Below are 15,300 nucleotides of genomic sequence, written 5' to 3'. Positions count from 1 at the left end.
ATCCAATCAAGCAGAAGATGCCTACAGAACCTGACCAACCACCCTAACCCAATAATAGGAAGAATCATGAACCAGCCAAGACATCCTAACCAGCGGAACTTAGAAGCTAAGGAACTTTTGGATGAGGATTTGATATCAACCAACGACGAAGAGAACATTCATTCTACGCTGATCCTGGGTCAGCTCACTATCGTGGCTGAAAGCCTCACCTCTCCCTAATCCAACCTTCACAATGACAACCGGATCTTTATTCTATGATGGTTGAAGCTCAACTGGTTTGACGTTTCATTTCTAAGCTGTGACCTATTCATAATTGAAGGTTGATGGATTACAATAATAGTTTCAATTCACAATAAGCATTTACATTACACGCTTCTTTTTTTTTTTTTTTTTTTTTTTGTATGTTATGTTTACGAGCATTAGGTATATCACTAAATAATCTTTTTGGCAAAGTTACCATATCGAACAGGGGGTGCACTTACTCGACCACTTCGAGTCACAAAAGGCCTTGCACTTTTATCAGGCATTTCGGCAACCTCTGTTCCTGAGTCAGGTACGAAGCTGTCACGATGACTTGATTCATTATGAATTACTGATGAGCTTTGTTGTTCCGTTGATCGTTCGGCTTCGTTTGGCGTGTTACTTTTAGGCGGTACAATTGTATTATCATTATTTTTGCTTAAACTAATATTAACATCAGTATTGTTTTTCTTATTTGGCAGTATAATATTGATTTCTTTGTCATTATTACATTCAGAATTAACATTATTTCTTATATGATCTTCAAATAGCAGTTCACTAGTACTTATTTCATTATTTTTTGTCTTAGCTATGAATCTGCGATTTCTTCGAAAATAATTACCAAAGTTATCTAGTACAATATATGACCTATCATTAATATTATCTGTAATCTTTCCGTATTGCCATTCTTTGCCATTTTTCTTAAAAATTACTAGGTCACCCACATTCAACATTGGCAAAGATCTCGCGGTTCGGTCGTAATAATATTTCTGTTTTTCCTTTTTCTTTTGAATTTTTTCTTGAATATCGACTTCATTTATATTGCTTCGATATAACAGTTGACTCGCTACCGGTAATCTTGTCTTAATCTGGCGGCCAAAGAATAATTGAGCAGGCGATAGTTTCATAGTCGCGACCTGGGTGGTGTTATACTCGAGTATGCGATATTGAAATCTATCCGTTTCATGTACCTCATAACATCGCCTCAAAAGATTTTTCGTAATAGCTACGCCCTTTTCCGCAAGTCCATTACTTTGCGGGTACCGTGGACTAGAAAAAGTAAATAAAATGTTTGCCTCATTGGCAAATTTCTCGAATGCCACTGAGCCAAAGGGGCTATTATCACATCTGATTTCCGATGGATATCCTACGCGATCAAATATTCTTACAATGACTTCAATTATATGACTAGACGTTTTCCTACTTAGTTTTTCTGATATGATAAAACCCGAATACGCATCGATAATTGATATATAATCGTGTCCAGCCATTTCAAATAAATCAATTGCCACTCTTTGAAACAGGTACCCAGGATTAGAATCCTGAACCAACGGTTCTTTTTGAATGTTTCGTTTGAACTTTTCGCAAATAGTACATTGCGAAACCATTTCTTTAATTTTTTACGACATACCCGGCCAAAAATAGTGGGAGCGTGCACGTGAAAACGTTTTTTCAACTCCTAAATGTGGTTCGTGTAGCCACTTGGATATTTTTGTCTGAAGTTCAGACGGAATGACCAGTCTATGGTCTTTAAAAAGAAGCCCATTCTCAAAATGTAAATTATCACGGTATTTATGAAATTTTTGGCTTAATTCATCAAGCTGATGATATCCGGGCCATCCCGTTGGTACATATTTACATATGCGCGTGTACTTATCATCATCTTTAATTACACGCAAGCAGGGTTCGAACTTCAGTTTCAAAATTTCGAAGCGAATTTGAAAAAAAAGTGAAGTAGATCCAAAATTTCGGAAGTAGATTCCAACATTAAACTTTCAGAACATTTATTTCCAAAAATTTATTTAAAAAAAATTATTTTTCAACAAAATTATTTTTTTTTTTACTTTTTTATAATGATCTTTTTCAAAAGATGTAACGGTGCTAAAGGGTAAAACGGTTAATTCAGCATAATCTAACAAATTTTTGGTCCGGAATTCTTCAAAATCAGTCAAAATTACTTTGACAACCTTTATTTCTATCTTGAATTCGAAGAATAATTGACCTCCATTCATATTTTGAGATACAAGAAGCCAAAATTATAAAACTCGACAAATACCTTATCCAATCAAGCAGAAGATGCCTACAGAACCTGACCAACCACCCTAACCCAATAATAGGAAGAATCATGAACCAGCCAAGACATCCTAACCAGCGGAACTTAGAAGCTAAGGAACTTTTGGATGAGGATTTGATATCAACCAACGACGAAGAGAACATTCATTCTACGCTGATCCTGGGTCAGCTCACTATCGTGGCTGAAAGCCTCACCTCTCCCTAATCCAACCTTCACAATGACAACCGGACCTGAACAACCTGAGTTAAGAAGCTGCCAACAGAATTAAAATTTTAAACAAATACAATGACAATTAACTGTAAATTTAGTTAAAAAAAAAAACAATGTAAAAACGTTAGGCCCCTTTTGTGCCAACATAATACTAATATAATCAATGTAAATTTTAAGATAACTAGCTTTAAGCAAATTGTATATATATAATTACTGTTCAATAAAAATATCGTTAAATCGTTAAAAAAAAATCTTTTGAGATATCAGTTGAGCTTTATTTCTCAATGCCTCGACCAGATTTAAAATTGAAGTTAAATCCCTTTCTCTAAATTTATTACATACTTGAAAAATATTTTTCAATTAAGAAATAGAAGTAGATCCTGAAAAAGAGAAGTAGGGAAGTAGATTTTATTTTTTGCCCAAAATCGAAGTAAATCTACTTCGATCGAAGTAAAGTCCGAACCCTGCACGCAAGTATAATTTATAGTTATCTTCCAATAAACACACCTGCCGAGTGACTTTATGTATCGAATGGCACGACAAATTAGGAATGAATTTTGCAAGATACTTAAATAATCCAAGCAATCTCATAACACTGGATTTGTTTGTTGGTTTGGGCATATCTACAATGGCTTTGGTGTATCGAAAGTCGGGTTTTATCTGACCCTCTGAAATTAAATGACCCATGAACTTAATTTGCTTTTGCTTAAATTGAATTTTGTCCGCATTAAATTTAATGTTATACTTCATGGCGCGTTCCATTACGATTGAAAGGGTTTGATCATGTTCAATATCAGTTGCAGCTGCAATAGCCAAATCATCAAAATATATAAAGAGATAAGGAATGTCACCGAATGTTTGCACCATTTTTTTCTGGAACATTTCCGGTGCACTATTTATACCAAATGGCACACGATTGAACTTAAACCTACCTACTGGAGTCATAAACGTAGTTAAATCTGCACTTTTAGCATCAAGTTCCATGTGCCAAAATCCGTTGCTTAAATCGAGCACAGAAAATACACATTTATTTGCCAATCGTCTCATTACATCTTCGATTGTTGGAATTAGGAAATGTTCACGCTTAATGCATGCATTAAGAGGCTTTGGATCAAGACAAATCCGAAGTTTTCCATTAGGTTTTTCCACGAGCTGAACATTGTTCACCCAATCGGTGGGATAATCGACTGGAGAAATGATTCCAGTCTGAACCATCGATTCAAGTTCAGATTCCAAACGATCACATAGGCTTAAAGGAATGCGTTTTTTGTAGTGCAATGAGGGTATCGAATCCTCTTTTAACCTAATAGAGCAAGTTCCCGGAAATTTACCCACACCACTAAAATTATTCTCATATTTTTCTATAAATTCCCCTTTATTCCCAGGTAAATATGGTAATGATTGCACAGTATTCAACCGTTTTACTAAACCAAATTCAATGCAAGCTGACAAGCCCAGCAGCGGTTCAAGTGCATCATCAACAATAAGAAATTCAGCCGTTTTAACCGTTTCTCTTTCCACATCAAAACATTCTAAGTTTACTAATCCATGAATATTAATTTTATTAGCACTGTAGTCTAGCACAGCAAATTCATTTTTTTGTTTTTGAAAATTCACATTAAATTTCTTAATTAAATTAATTGGGATGCAATTGACGTCAGATCCAGTGTCAATCTTGAATGTGGTTAGCCAATTATTATTAATTCTATAAGTTTTTGTCCATCTTATTAATCCACGAGTGTTTGAATTTAATCTAGAAGTATTAATATTTCTACTTAATATACTAATATGTCCATCAACCTGCTCTAAACTAAAGTAATTACCTTCATCATTCCAGTTGAGACTATTTGTTTGTTTCTTGTAGTTGTTGCTGCTGTTGTTACTGTTGTTGCTGTTTTTGCTATTGTTGCTGTTGCTGCTGTTGTTGTCTCTCCTTGGTTGATGATTTCCGTATGATTGTTGTTGTCCATTTAGTTTTGCCTTACCCTTCTGTTTGCAAAATTTACTGAAGTGTCCCTTTCTTCCACAGTTTGAACAATTGATGTCGATGGCTTTGCAAGAGCGCATATGATTTTGTGTGAAAGGTGCGCCACAATTATAACAATATCGAGACACCGAATTGCATTCTGGGTCAGTTGTTTTCGAGACGGCATTTACAGTGGAAGCATTGTTACGTCGCTCTAGCAATATTTTATTTGCATTTGCAGCCTCGTAAATTTTACAAGTTTCAATGACCTTTTTTAATGGGTCATCCTTTCCTCCGATAATAATACGATCACGCAACATTCGATGCTAGTAAGTTGCTCCGCAATTACAGTTGTATTCACAAAATCGGAGCTGAGTTCGTAGCTCCGTTTCGAAATGGGCAAAAGTCTGGTTTTCCTTTTGCACTACTGTGTTAAATTTATAAGATTCCATCGCAATATTTTTCCTTGGAAGGCAATAGTCATCAAATGCCCTTAAGACGATATCCAAAGTGTTTGAAACTATGGGAGCACCATTGTTCTGCTGCCCCTCACCTTCGTTCTCCTCTTCTTCTCCATCTTCGCCATCTTCGCTTTCATCGTCATCTTCACTATTGCCACCGCGTTGTCTAAATGGATTTGCAGGTGCATTTACTGCTCCAAACATGCTCTCAAGTGTCCCATCGTTTGGATATAATGTGTTGTAGATATTTCCTGCGTCTGGACCAATTAACCACAAAAATGTTGCAATTTTTTGTTGTTCCGGCTCGTTCATTTTATTATTTGCGATCATGTAGACCATGAACGTGCGTTTCGATGTAGTCCATTCTTTAGCCAAATTAGAAAAATCCAATGGTTTTGGCAAGCGATCGTTGGATGTCATTTTGTGAGGTTATTCGGTCGCACGTGTTCTTTTTTTTTTTTTTTTATGTTTTAGAATTGTATTTGTACAGATAATTTATCACTTCTACTTCTGACACCATGTAACGTGTACTGTGTACTCGTTATACTTAGGATGAGTAAATTATATTAAATGTACTTTATTTAATATAAGTTGGTATTATACATATTATTCATAATTGAAGGTTGATGGATTACAATAATAGTTTCAATTCACAATAAGCATTTACATTACAGAAACATCATTGTGGTTAAATGTGGTAGCTTTCATGTGAACAATAGTGTGTGTTTGAGGCAGAGATAAAGATAAGCGGTTCCCAAACATAAACTTGACCATTTATTTTAAAGTAGTTTTTATATAAAAATTTCACTTCAAATTTAGAACTAGTTTACGTACGTAATAGTTTTTTATTTAATATCTTTTTTTTATAAAATTTAATACGGAACTGTTTTTTTTTTTTTAATTACACTATTTTCACATTTCATAATATTTTTTTTTTTTTTCAATATTTTTTTTGTAGTACTTATTTCGTTATAGTTTCATAAAAATTTAGTATTTGAATTTGATGTTTTTTTTTTATATATATTCTTTCTTTTCAAATTTATACAATACATAGCTTTTTTATTTTTTTTTTTATTAATTAGACTATTTTCACATTTCATGATATTTTTTTATTTTTCCAATATTTTTTTGAATACTTATCACGTTATAGTTTCGTAAAAATTTAATATTTGAATTTTTTGTTGTACTTTTATTTAACTTAATGTTTAGTTTATTGATTTATGTAAGTTAACAATTAAACAATTATATTTGTTTTAGTTCATTTTTTAGTTTTTATAAGATATTTTTTTTTTTTAATTGATTTTATAAGCAAAGGTTTAAATAATTGATCTTCGATTAATTTTTATACTTTTATAAGTTGTCAATCAATCAATTTATATATGTAGTTTTTTCAATACATATTTTTTTATTTAATTACTGCAACTTCTATTTGTTTTTTTTTTTTTTTTTTTGAATTAGACAAAGTAAAGATATTGGAATAATGAATTGAGAAGAAAGTGGAAAAATGAATTGAGGTATTAAGGAAAAGAAAAAATTTGAAAAGATTTTGATTAAGGAGTTTTTGACATCTTAATGTTATCTGAAAATAGAAAAAAAAAATTAGATTAAATGCTCAAAAAAACAAGATAAATAATTTGGAATATAATTAGTTTGTAGTATCTAGTTTAAAACTCAAGACCTTACAGGATGTAGCTTAAGTAGTTATGCTTGTTATACTTATGGACATGAGCATCTTGCCTGATTGACTGATCACAAATTTTGATTGTCGTTGTTCACAGAACTTCTTAGGTTTTTCACTACGAGGATGTGTCTTCGATCAAAAGAATCGTCTTTATTTCGTTTACATTTTTTAGAAAAAATGTTAGAAATTAAAGTAAGGTCATTATCCACAGATCCCGCAAGTGATCCAGTTGACAGCCCAAACCTGAGCACCCCAGAAGAGATTGCCGAAATAATTAGCCTATCCAAACCTAAGAAATCAGCCGGACCGGATGGCATTTCCAACTTCGTCATTAAGAGGCTCCCGCAGACAATATTAATCTTCTTAACCATTATCCTCAACAACTGCATCAACAACAGCTACTTCCCGCAGAAATGGAAAACTGCAAGAATCGTGGCAATTCCTAAGAAAGGTGCGAGGAACATTATATCTAATTACAGGCCAATTTCTCTTCTCAACAACCTAAGTAAGCTCTTGGAAGAGCTGACACTGAGGAAGCTCAAGAAGTTTTGCAGCGATTTCAACATTATCCCAGACATGCAGTTCGGCTTTCGGGAGAAGCACTCCACACTGCATCCGCTCATGAAGTTCCACCAAGACATCACCTCAGCTTTGAACAACCATCAAGTTACCGTCGCATGCTTTCTGGATGTCGAGAAAGCATTTGACAGCGTATGGATAGAAGCCCTTATCCATAAACTTTATTTACTAGGCTTCCCTGTAGCACTAATAAAAATCATTTTTTCTTTTCTTTCTTCTAGGAACTTTTTCGTACAAGTGGAGGATAGAAAATCAGCAATGAAGTGCGTTAGAGCTGGAGTTGCCCAAGGATCAAAACTTGGTCCCTTCCTCTATAGTATCCTGACGTCAGACCAGCCGCTTGCAAGTGAGTGCGAGAACCTGCTTTACGCTGACGATTCGCTCACATACCACAAGTCCGTCTCGCCAACGATAGCTGCCAGGAAAGTTGAAGCTCACATTCGAAAACTGTATGAGTTCTACAGTAAATGGGGTATCCGGATCAACTCATCCAAATCGGAATTACTGTGCTTTAGACGAACAGGAGGACGAAGCATTCGGTCAGCTGCAAACTGTAGGAGCATCACACTTACACTACCTGATGGTACTAAATTGGCACCCAAACGCAACGCGAAGTATTTAGGGATCAACTTTAACGAGCTCCTGAGGTTCAACCTTCACTCTAGGTCTGTCCTGAAAAAAGCCAACTACGCCTTCCATCGCCTTCACCCCCTGATGAAGAGAAGAAACGGATTAAGCCAACCAACGAAACTCCTGATCTACAAGCAGCTTCTACGACCTGTCATCGCCTATAGCTTTCCGGTATGGTATACCATTTCCAAGACAGCCATGAAGGAACTTCAAATTTTTGAGAGGAAAATTCTGAGGATCTGCACCGGACTTTACTTCGATCGACAGCGACAAAAATACTACAGCAACGAGCGACTTTACGAGGAAGCAAACATCATGACGTTGGAAAAGTATCTGCTGCAATCTGCAAAGAAACTTGTCGGAAGCATCGCCAACCACCCCAATCAGCTGATGAGAAGCATGAGAACCCAACAACGACATCCCGAACCCAGATACCTTAGTGCTTTGGATATTCTGGATGAGCACATAATCCCAACCGACAACGAGGAAGTAGTTTACTTTTACGCCGATACGCAATCGGCCTACTACCGCGGCTAAATGCCATACCACCCAACCCACCATTATCAATACCACAACTGGACAACCGGGACGGAACACCCCGAGGATAACCTAGTCAGCAGACTTGTAAAATTAAGCCTATTCATGTACTATATTTATATATATTTTATCTTTTATCCATTGTATAAGGTTAGGCCCCATATGTGCCAACAAATTTTATATCAATCAATGTATCTTATTAGAAATAAGTTAAGCTTAAGTCAATTGTATATAGTATGTTCAATAAAACAAAATTGAAATTGAATTGAATTGTCATTATCCACAGTAAGCCTGTTTTTAGGGAGAGAAACCCGTGATTCACTTAATTTGTGACTCCTGTTTATTATTTGTCTTGAAGTGGTTCTTGGAAATTCGGTACCTCTTTTATTTGAAGTAAATGACTATATTCATTACATATATGTAAGGGGAAATTGTGATACCAGCTTTCTGTTGTTATCCAAAACTTTTAATGTGTCGGTAACAGAGTCAATTATAGCATGGTTCCCAAGAATATCCCTGCCTATTATACCATCGGCGGGTATGTTATTTAGGCCATCTATTATATTCCATTTTAATTTAATTTTTCCCTTCAAACTCGACCGAATTGAACCTAAAGTTTCGCCAATCCCTTCAGAAGCTAATTTTATTTTACATTTTTCTTTAGTACGTATTTTTACATTATTTTGTAATGCACTATTTACTAAAAAGCTTGCTTTTTCATTTCCGTTTATTAAAACCAAAATTTTACCTCTCTTAGCATTTGGAAATGGCAGTTCTATATACATTTTTTTCTTGACTTCTTTATTGTTAAATTTATTTTTCACTTCGATGATGATTTTATGAATTTTTTAATAAAATTCATAAATCATATCTAAACATTTAGTGAATACTAACAATTGTGAAATGAAAAAAATGTAGTTAAAAACTGAAGGTATTTGAAAATTAGAAATTTTGTTTGTTTTAACAACGGGGATTGACGTTTTGGCAGATTTAGTAATTTGAGTGGATGTGTAAGGGACGACTTGATTGTTTTTTGGTAAAGTTGGGCTTTTGACCCAATCATATTTGACAAAATATCGTCTTTTACATCTGCACTCATTCTCAGAGTGGCCAACCCTAGAACACCAATCGCATCGTACCCTAGTCTTTTGCGGGTTTGCCGCTTCTAATTGACTTTTGGGTATCGAAAGTGTTCTTTGTGATTTTCCATGTGCTTTACAGGTATTGTGGAAAAAAGTATTTCTCTTAAACCTGCAATAAGCACTTTTGTGGTTTGTTTTCTTGCAGAATCTACAAACCACTTTCTCTGAGCTACATCTTACATTATCACCACTTTTTGAGGTGTGACACATGATTATTTTAAAAAATAATAGTCACTTGGAGTCAAAAATGTACGGAAGTAGCTTTTTTTTTAAACTGACCTACATTAACTAAAATTAACGTATACTGGCCGCAGTAATAAAACAATTCAAGCTAATAAAAAAAAAAACAAGTAGATCGTTTTTCACAAAGTGAAAAAAAAGAAAACGATTCAAAACAAAAATAAAAACGAAATATACTTACCTGCTTATTGACATACGTACATACATAAATATAGTGTAGTCGTTGTCAACTGTGGTTTTGTATTCCAATTGATGTATATGTTGATAAAATGTTGCACTTTGAATTTAATTAATTATTTTCTTTCGAGAAAAACAAAAAAACTATGATTCACTATGATCACTTAAAATTTCTAAAAGGCGACACAACACAAAGTTATTGGTTATTTTTATTTTGTTTTTATTATTTTATTTATTTTTTACTTATTTTTATTTTTTTTTTATTGCGATTCAAAGGTTCGCGGACCGGCTGCGCCAATGTTATAACCTAAATAAGTTATACCTTGGGATAACGCAGTGATTAAATTAACACAACTCTACTTGTTCAGGTTTTAAGTTAGACTCACCTTGTCTTGTCATTCCGATCGTCGCGAGCCCAATAACATATTTATTTTGCATTTTCTTATACACTGAACCAAATCCTTACGTAAATACAACGAAAAAATTCGTTGAGCAAACGAAAATTTAATTAATTTTCAGCCGATGAAAAATTTAATTGGCTCAACGAAATGGCTTTCATACGTTAATGAAGAACTTCATCAATCAACGAAAACTGCAGTATTTTAATGAAATTTTTCATAAAAATTTTTGATCGAGAGTTAATGAATTTTTACATCACTTTACGAAATTTTTCATCGATTAACGTAAAATTTAATTAACCACGGTGATATTTTTCGTTAGTCAATGTATTTTTTGATTAATTTATGAAAGAACTTTCGTTAGCTAACGAATTTTTTCGTAAATTTTATGAATATTTTAATTAAATTACGAAAAAATATTCGTTAGCTAACGAAACTTTTCGTTGTATTAATTATTTTTTTTTAGTAGATTAAAGTATTTATTTATTGGACTTGTTAAATTATTAATTTACAGTCCAAACCAAAAATTGGCGTTTCGACAAGGTTGAGCTCACTTAAGTCAACTGATGAGTCCGACTTATCGTGAGACACCTTGTCAATACGCAAATATTTTTTATATTCAGCTCAACTTACATAAATTTTTAAACAAAAACCTAATGTGAACTATACAAAGCAAGATTAAATTTTTAATCATTAAAACAGAAATGCACCCAAGTCTAGGTTTTGTTTTTGTAAGGCCACGATTTTTTTCGTTAACTGATGTATTTTTTAATAAGCCAATGTAATATTTCATTAGTATATGAAGAATTTTCATAAGCTTATGAAGAATTTTCATAAGCTTATGAAGATTTTCGTTAGTTAATGTTGAATTTCATAAGTAAATGAATTTTTTCCTTACTTAATTAAAACTTTGATAAAGTAAGGAAAAAATTCTTATTTTTATTCTTTAAAATGAGTATGAAATTTTTCGTTAATTGATGAATCTTTTCATTGAATTGGATTTTTTGGCACTAAAAAGGGAGAAAAAGTGTATGAAACGTTTTCATTAATTGATGAAGGTTTTCATATTACTAAAAATTACATAAATTTTCGTTGAGCCAACGAAAGTTTCGTTGGGCCAACGAAAATGTAGTGTATGAAACGATTTTCGTAATTTTACGAAATTTATTATTTTCAGTGTAGTATAACATTTCATTTCTTATTATCTATAAATTATCTATTTTTTAAATATATATGTTTTTGTTTAATTTAACATATCTATGGTTTATTTGTTAATTTCTTTGTAATTAATTATGAATTTTGAATACATTCATTTTTTTTTTAATTTAAACCATTTTAATCAAATTATATTAAGGAAATGTAATGTAATAAGGTATTTTATAATGTTTAAAACGAATGCTTAGTTTTGAATATTTATATATAAAATTTTTTTTTTGTAAATTCTTTTTAATTGCAATATCAATATTTGCAATTTTACTATATTCGGTCAGTGTGTTTAAGCTTGGTGTTGTTTGACTGTTTGGCTGCTTGCTGCTTATCTGGCGGTTGTCGTTTACCGTGTCCGTAGTGTATTATTGGCATTTTCTGAGATTTCAGTCTGCTTCATTGAGGGTAACCAATTTCCATTTCTATATTCTATTCATGATTTTGCCTAATGAGTTTCGACCACTTTTATTTTGGTTTCAAAATAATTTTGAATCATATTCATCTTCATGACTTCAAAGTTGAATGTTTCCCAGCAAGAATGTTTGTACGGGACCGGAAGCATCAGCTCTACTATCAATTATGTGACTGTTTTTCAGAGATCTCTCGGCGTTAAGATACCCAGAGTACACATTTAGTATGTATAGTAGGTAGATTTTAGATGCTTGTAACTACTTCAAGTTAGTTATCCCTTCGATCTTATGTTTCATGCTTTTATTTAAATGAAACATTGTGTTGATTTAATTAAGAGGTCGGTATTTTTATGTTTCAGATGCTTGTAGGCATGTTGCACTTTTGGAATTTAGAGGTGGATAGGTGGTTCCCCTCCCCACCTGGGAGTCGATTTTTTTTTGTTGCAGTTTAGACATTATATTTTATATATAATATATAATAATACAAAATATAATAATTCAAAAGATATGATATTGTGTTTAGGACAATCAGTACTCTACTGGAATGTCCTTGCTTATACCCTTTCAACGTAAGTTTGCCATCGTCTTCCGCTTGACAAAGCGTACTCTGATTCTGCCCCATGGCCTAAAGATTTCGAATATTCGACGCACGTATGGTCCTTTTATTTTAATTCCCATAAACGGGTCGAATCGGCGTATCGTCGATGCTGGAAAGTCCTTGAAAGGAGGCGGTTAGGCGGTTGTCGATGATGAAGTGGCATTTAACGGTGAAGGTGGTAAGGCAATCGGTGAACGGGTCATATTAGTTCGGGGGAGCAGCTTGGTTGCACGGCTGATCTCAACATGATCTCGTATGGTGGCTAGGATGTGCGGGCATTCTCCTGTCTCGGTTTTCTGGGTTGGTTTACAATCGCTGAGTGGAGAGGCTTTGGCAGGCTGGCCAGATTTAGCAAATAGCCATAGTGGCTTCGGTTGTTTGTGCACCGGGGGGTACTGAGGCAACCTCAACTCTTGGGCTATTTGGTGCTGTGCCTTTATGGTTTCTATAGCAGCAGATGTGAGGCGTGGAGTTGTGGACGTAGTGCCTTCGCGGTTGCTATGACTTTCTCGACGTGCTGGATGCGAAGGTAGGCACGGGATGTCGGCACAAAGTTCACGGTCTGCTGGATCGGGACGAAATACCTGTTCTGGAGCGGATAATCGGTGAAATTGACGGGTGACGGTTGACTGCAAATCAAATTCATTCGGATGGTTGACGGTCGGTTTATAATTCGGTCATTCAGTCACAGGTAAATGGGAAGTCACGGAATAAGCATCACTGCCTTGGATTCCTGTGGCTGATTTCTTGCCAGTAATAAGCTCGTTGCCCAAAAATATTTTTAAATTGGCCTGGCTCATTAAATTCATTCCTAAAATGGCGTCTTCTTTGAGATCGGGGAGATAAGAAACTTCTCCTGTTAAGCTTCTACTGCCTAACACAAATGTTGCCGTATAATGTTCGGTTGTAACGGCTGGCTGGCCATTCCGAAATGGGCATTCGAGGATGTTGACGTAACAGGTATTGGACTGACAAGATATAATCTTTAGCCTTTTCTCGTGGTCCTTGGCGTTTACGCAATATTTCCTCTTCGAGCTTGTGTAGGTATCGGGCGAAAAGAAAATGACGGATAAATGCTTCTTTGAAATTTTCCCAAGTGGTGAACTCTTCCCCTTTGATACGAAGCCACTCTAAAGCTTTATGAATTTACCATAAACCAAGTAGTACTATGAGAACGATAACCATGGATTCACACACTCCAATCCAACATAAAAAAGCAGCATATCATTTACTAATACACAGACTTTGTAATTTACCTCTTTCATTAGTAAACTTTAAAAATGAATACGAATACATTAAAAACGTAGCTAGTGTAAACGGTTATAGTGAAAAGATGATAGATGAGTTAATATTTTACCATTCGCATTAAGCGAGAAACTCAAACCTAACAACTTTATACTCGCAACAAGAAAAAGTTAAAAATCAGCGAGTATCCATAAGTTTAGTACCAGAAATAACGAACAAATTAAAGAAAAAATTCAATGAACATGGTTTTGACATTGTTTATAAAAACAACAACAAACTATGTAACTACCTTGGTTCGACAAAAGACAAAACCAACGATTTAGATAAATCAGGTATTTATGCTGTAAAATGCAATGATTGTGTTAAAGAATACTTTGGACAAACGAAAAGAAGCATTAAAAAGAGATTCAATGACCATTTAGCCTGTATTCGTTTAAACCAACCCTCGCGATCGGCGGTCGCAGCACACGTCATAAAAGAAACCCATAATGTTAGTGTAGACAATGTGCGTGTTCTTAAACAAGTGCGTAACGAGATGCAATTGGATGCATACGAAAGTTTTTACATCCAAAAGGGCAATAACCTTCTAAATCAAGACAACGGCAATATCGAGTCTTGTCTATTTGCGAAGATTTAACAACACACTCGTTTTAATTTCATGTTTGTTGTATTTAACCGTTGCCATTTGTTTTGTGTTTGATTTTTACCCATCGATGCTTATCTCGCGCTTCAACAGCCGCAGCCACAGCTTCAGTAGTGCAATGCTGATGATGAAACAAAAGGGTTTCGAAATGCATTCGAGGTTTGTTAACGTTTAATTTAATTTAGTTATTTTATTTTCGTTAATAATTTTTGTAAAATCAAATTAAGGCGACTAATTTAATTTTTAATCGTTCAAGAAACTCCAATGGATTCCCTGACGAATCAAATCGGAGACCCCATTTGCGGACGGTGTTCATTACCTCTGCTTCATAACTCAGAGTGAGACGGCTGAAGTGCGGCGGGGTCGTCTCTGCATTCGAGAGATGAACGGTGTTTGGTCTCTGGAGTGATAGGTTTTGTGGATCGGAAGGCTTAGGCGTATGGATCGATGGCTGGTTAACTCCGGACGAAAGAGTTAGCAAGGAAGGTAAAACGAAGGAGGTCTGGATGAACGGTGGTGGAACTGATCCCTAGTCTGGAACAAGCGATGTCCTCGTACCTTTGTCTGGCTTTGAAACGCTGTGTTATAACCTAAATAAGTTATACCTTGGGATAACGCAGTGATTAAATTAACACAACTCTACTTCTTCACGTTTTAAGTTAGACTCACTGCAGTTCCATAGACCAACCTGGAACTTCTTTAAGAACTTCCAAAATGCATTACTCAACTTTGACCTACTGAGTTGCATTCTGGAAGTTGGCTTGGCCCACTGAGCGTTGCGTCACATTAAGTGTGACACACAACTGCCATTCTGCATAATAAGTATGCAGTAGGAACAGTGGGTTAGGTGGTAAGGTAATGTG

The 15,300-nt window shown here is 34.6% G+C and overlaps 2 protein-coding genes across 2 annotated transcripts; both read right to left on the bottom strand.

The window, feature by feature from the left end:
- Positions 1-431: 431 nt before the first annotated feature.
- Positions 432-1,628, bottom strand: LOC129905612 (uncharacterized). The gene has a single exon (XM_055981142.1). It carries the CDS (start codon positions 1,626-1,628, stop codon positions 432-434), a length of 1,197 nt encoding a protein of 398 aa, XP_055837117.1.
- Positions 1,629-3,907: 2,279 nt separating this feature from the next.
- LOC129907706 (putative uncharacterized protein DDB_G0272516) lies at positions 3,908-5,366 on the bottom strand. Its single transcript, XM_055984034.1, has 2 exons — positions 4,348-5,366; positions 3,908-4,277 (listed from the first exon to the last, which is right to left on the bottom strand). Exons 1-2 carry the CDS (start codon positions 4,808-4,810, stop codon positions 4,273-4,275), a joined length of 468 nt encoding a protein of 155 aa, XP_055840009.1. The 5' UTR covers positions 4,811-5,366; the 3' UTR covers positions 3,908-4,272.
- Positions 5,367-15,300: the final 9,934 nt, after the last annotated feature.

Source organism: Episyrphus balteatus, chromosome 1 (assembly GCF_945859705.1).
Source record: "Episyrphus balteatus chromosome 1, idEpiBalt1.1, whole genome shotgun sequence".
Taxonomy (NCBI): domain Eukaryota; kingdom Metazoa; phylum Arthropoda; class Insecta; order Diptera; family Syrphidae; genus Episyrphus; species Episyrphus balteatus.
The sequence above is the reverse complement of the archived record's forward strand: the minus strand, read 5'-3'. Positions and strand labels throughout refer to the sequence as shown.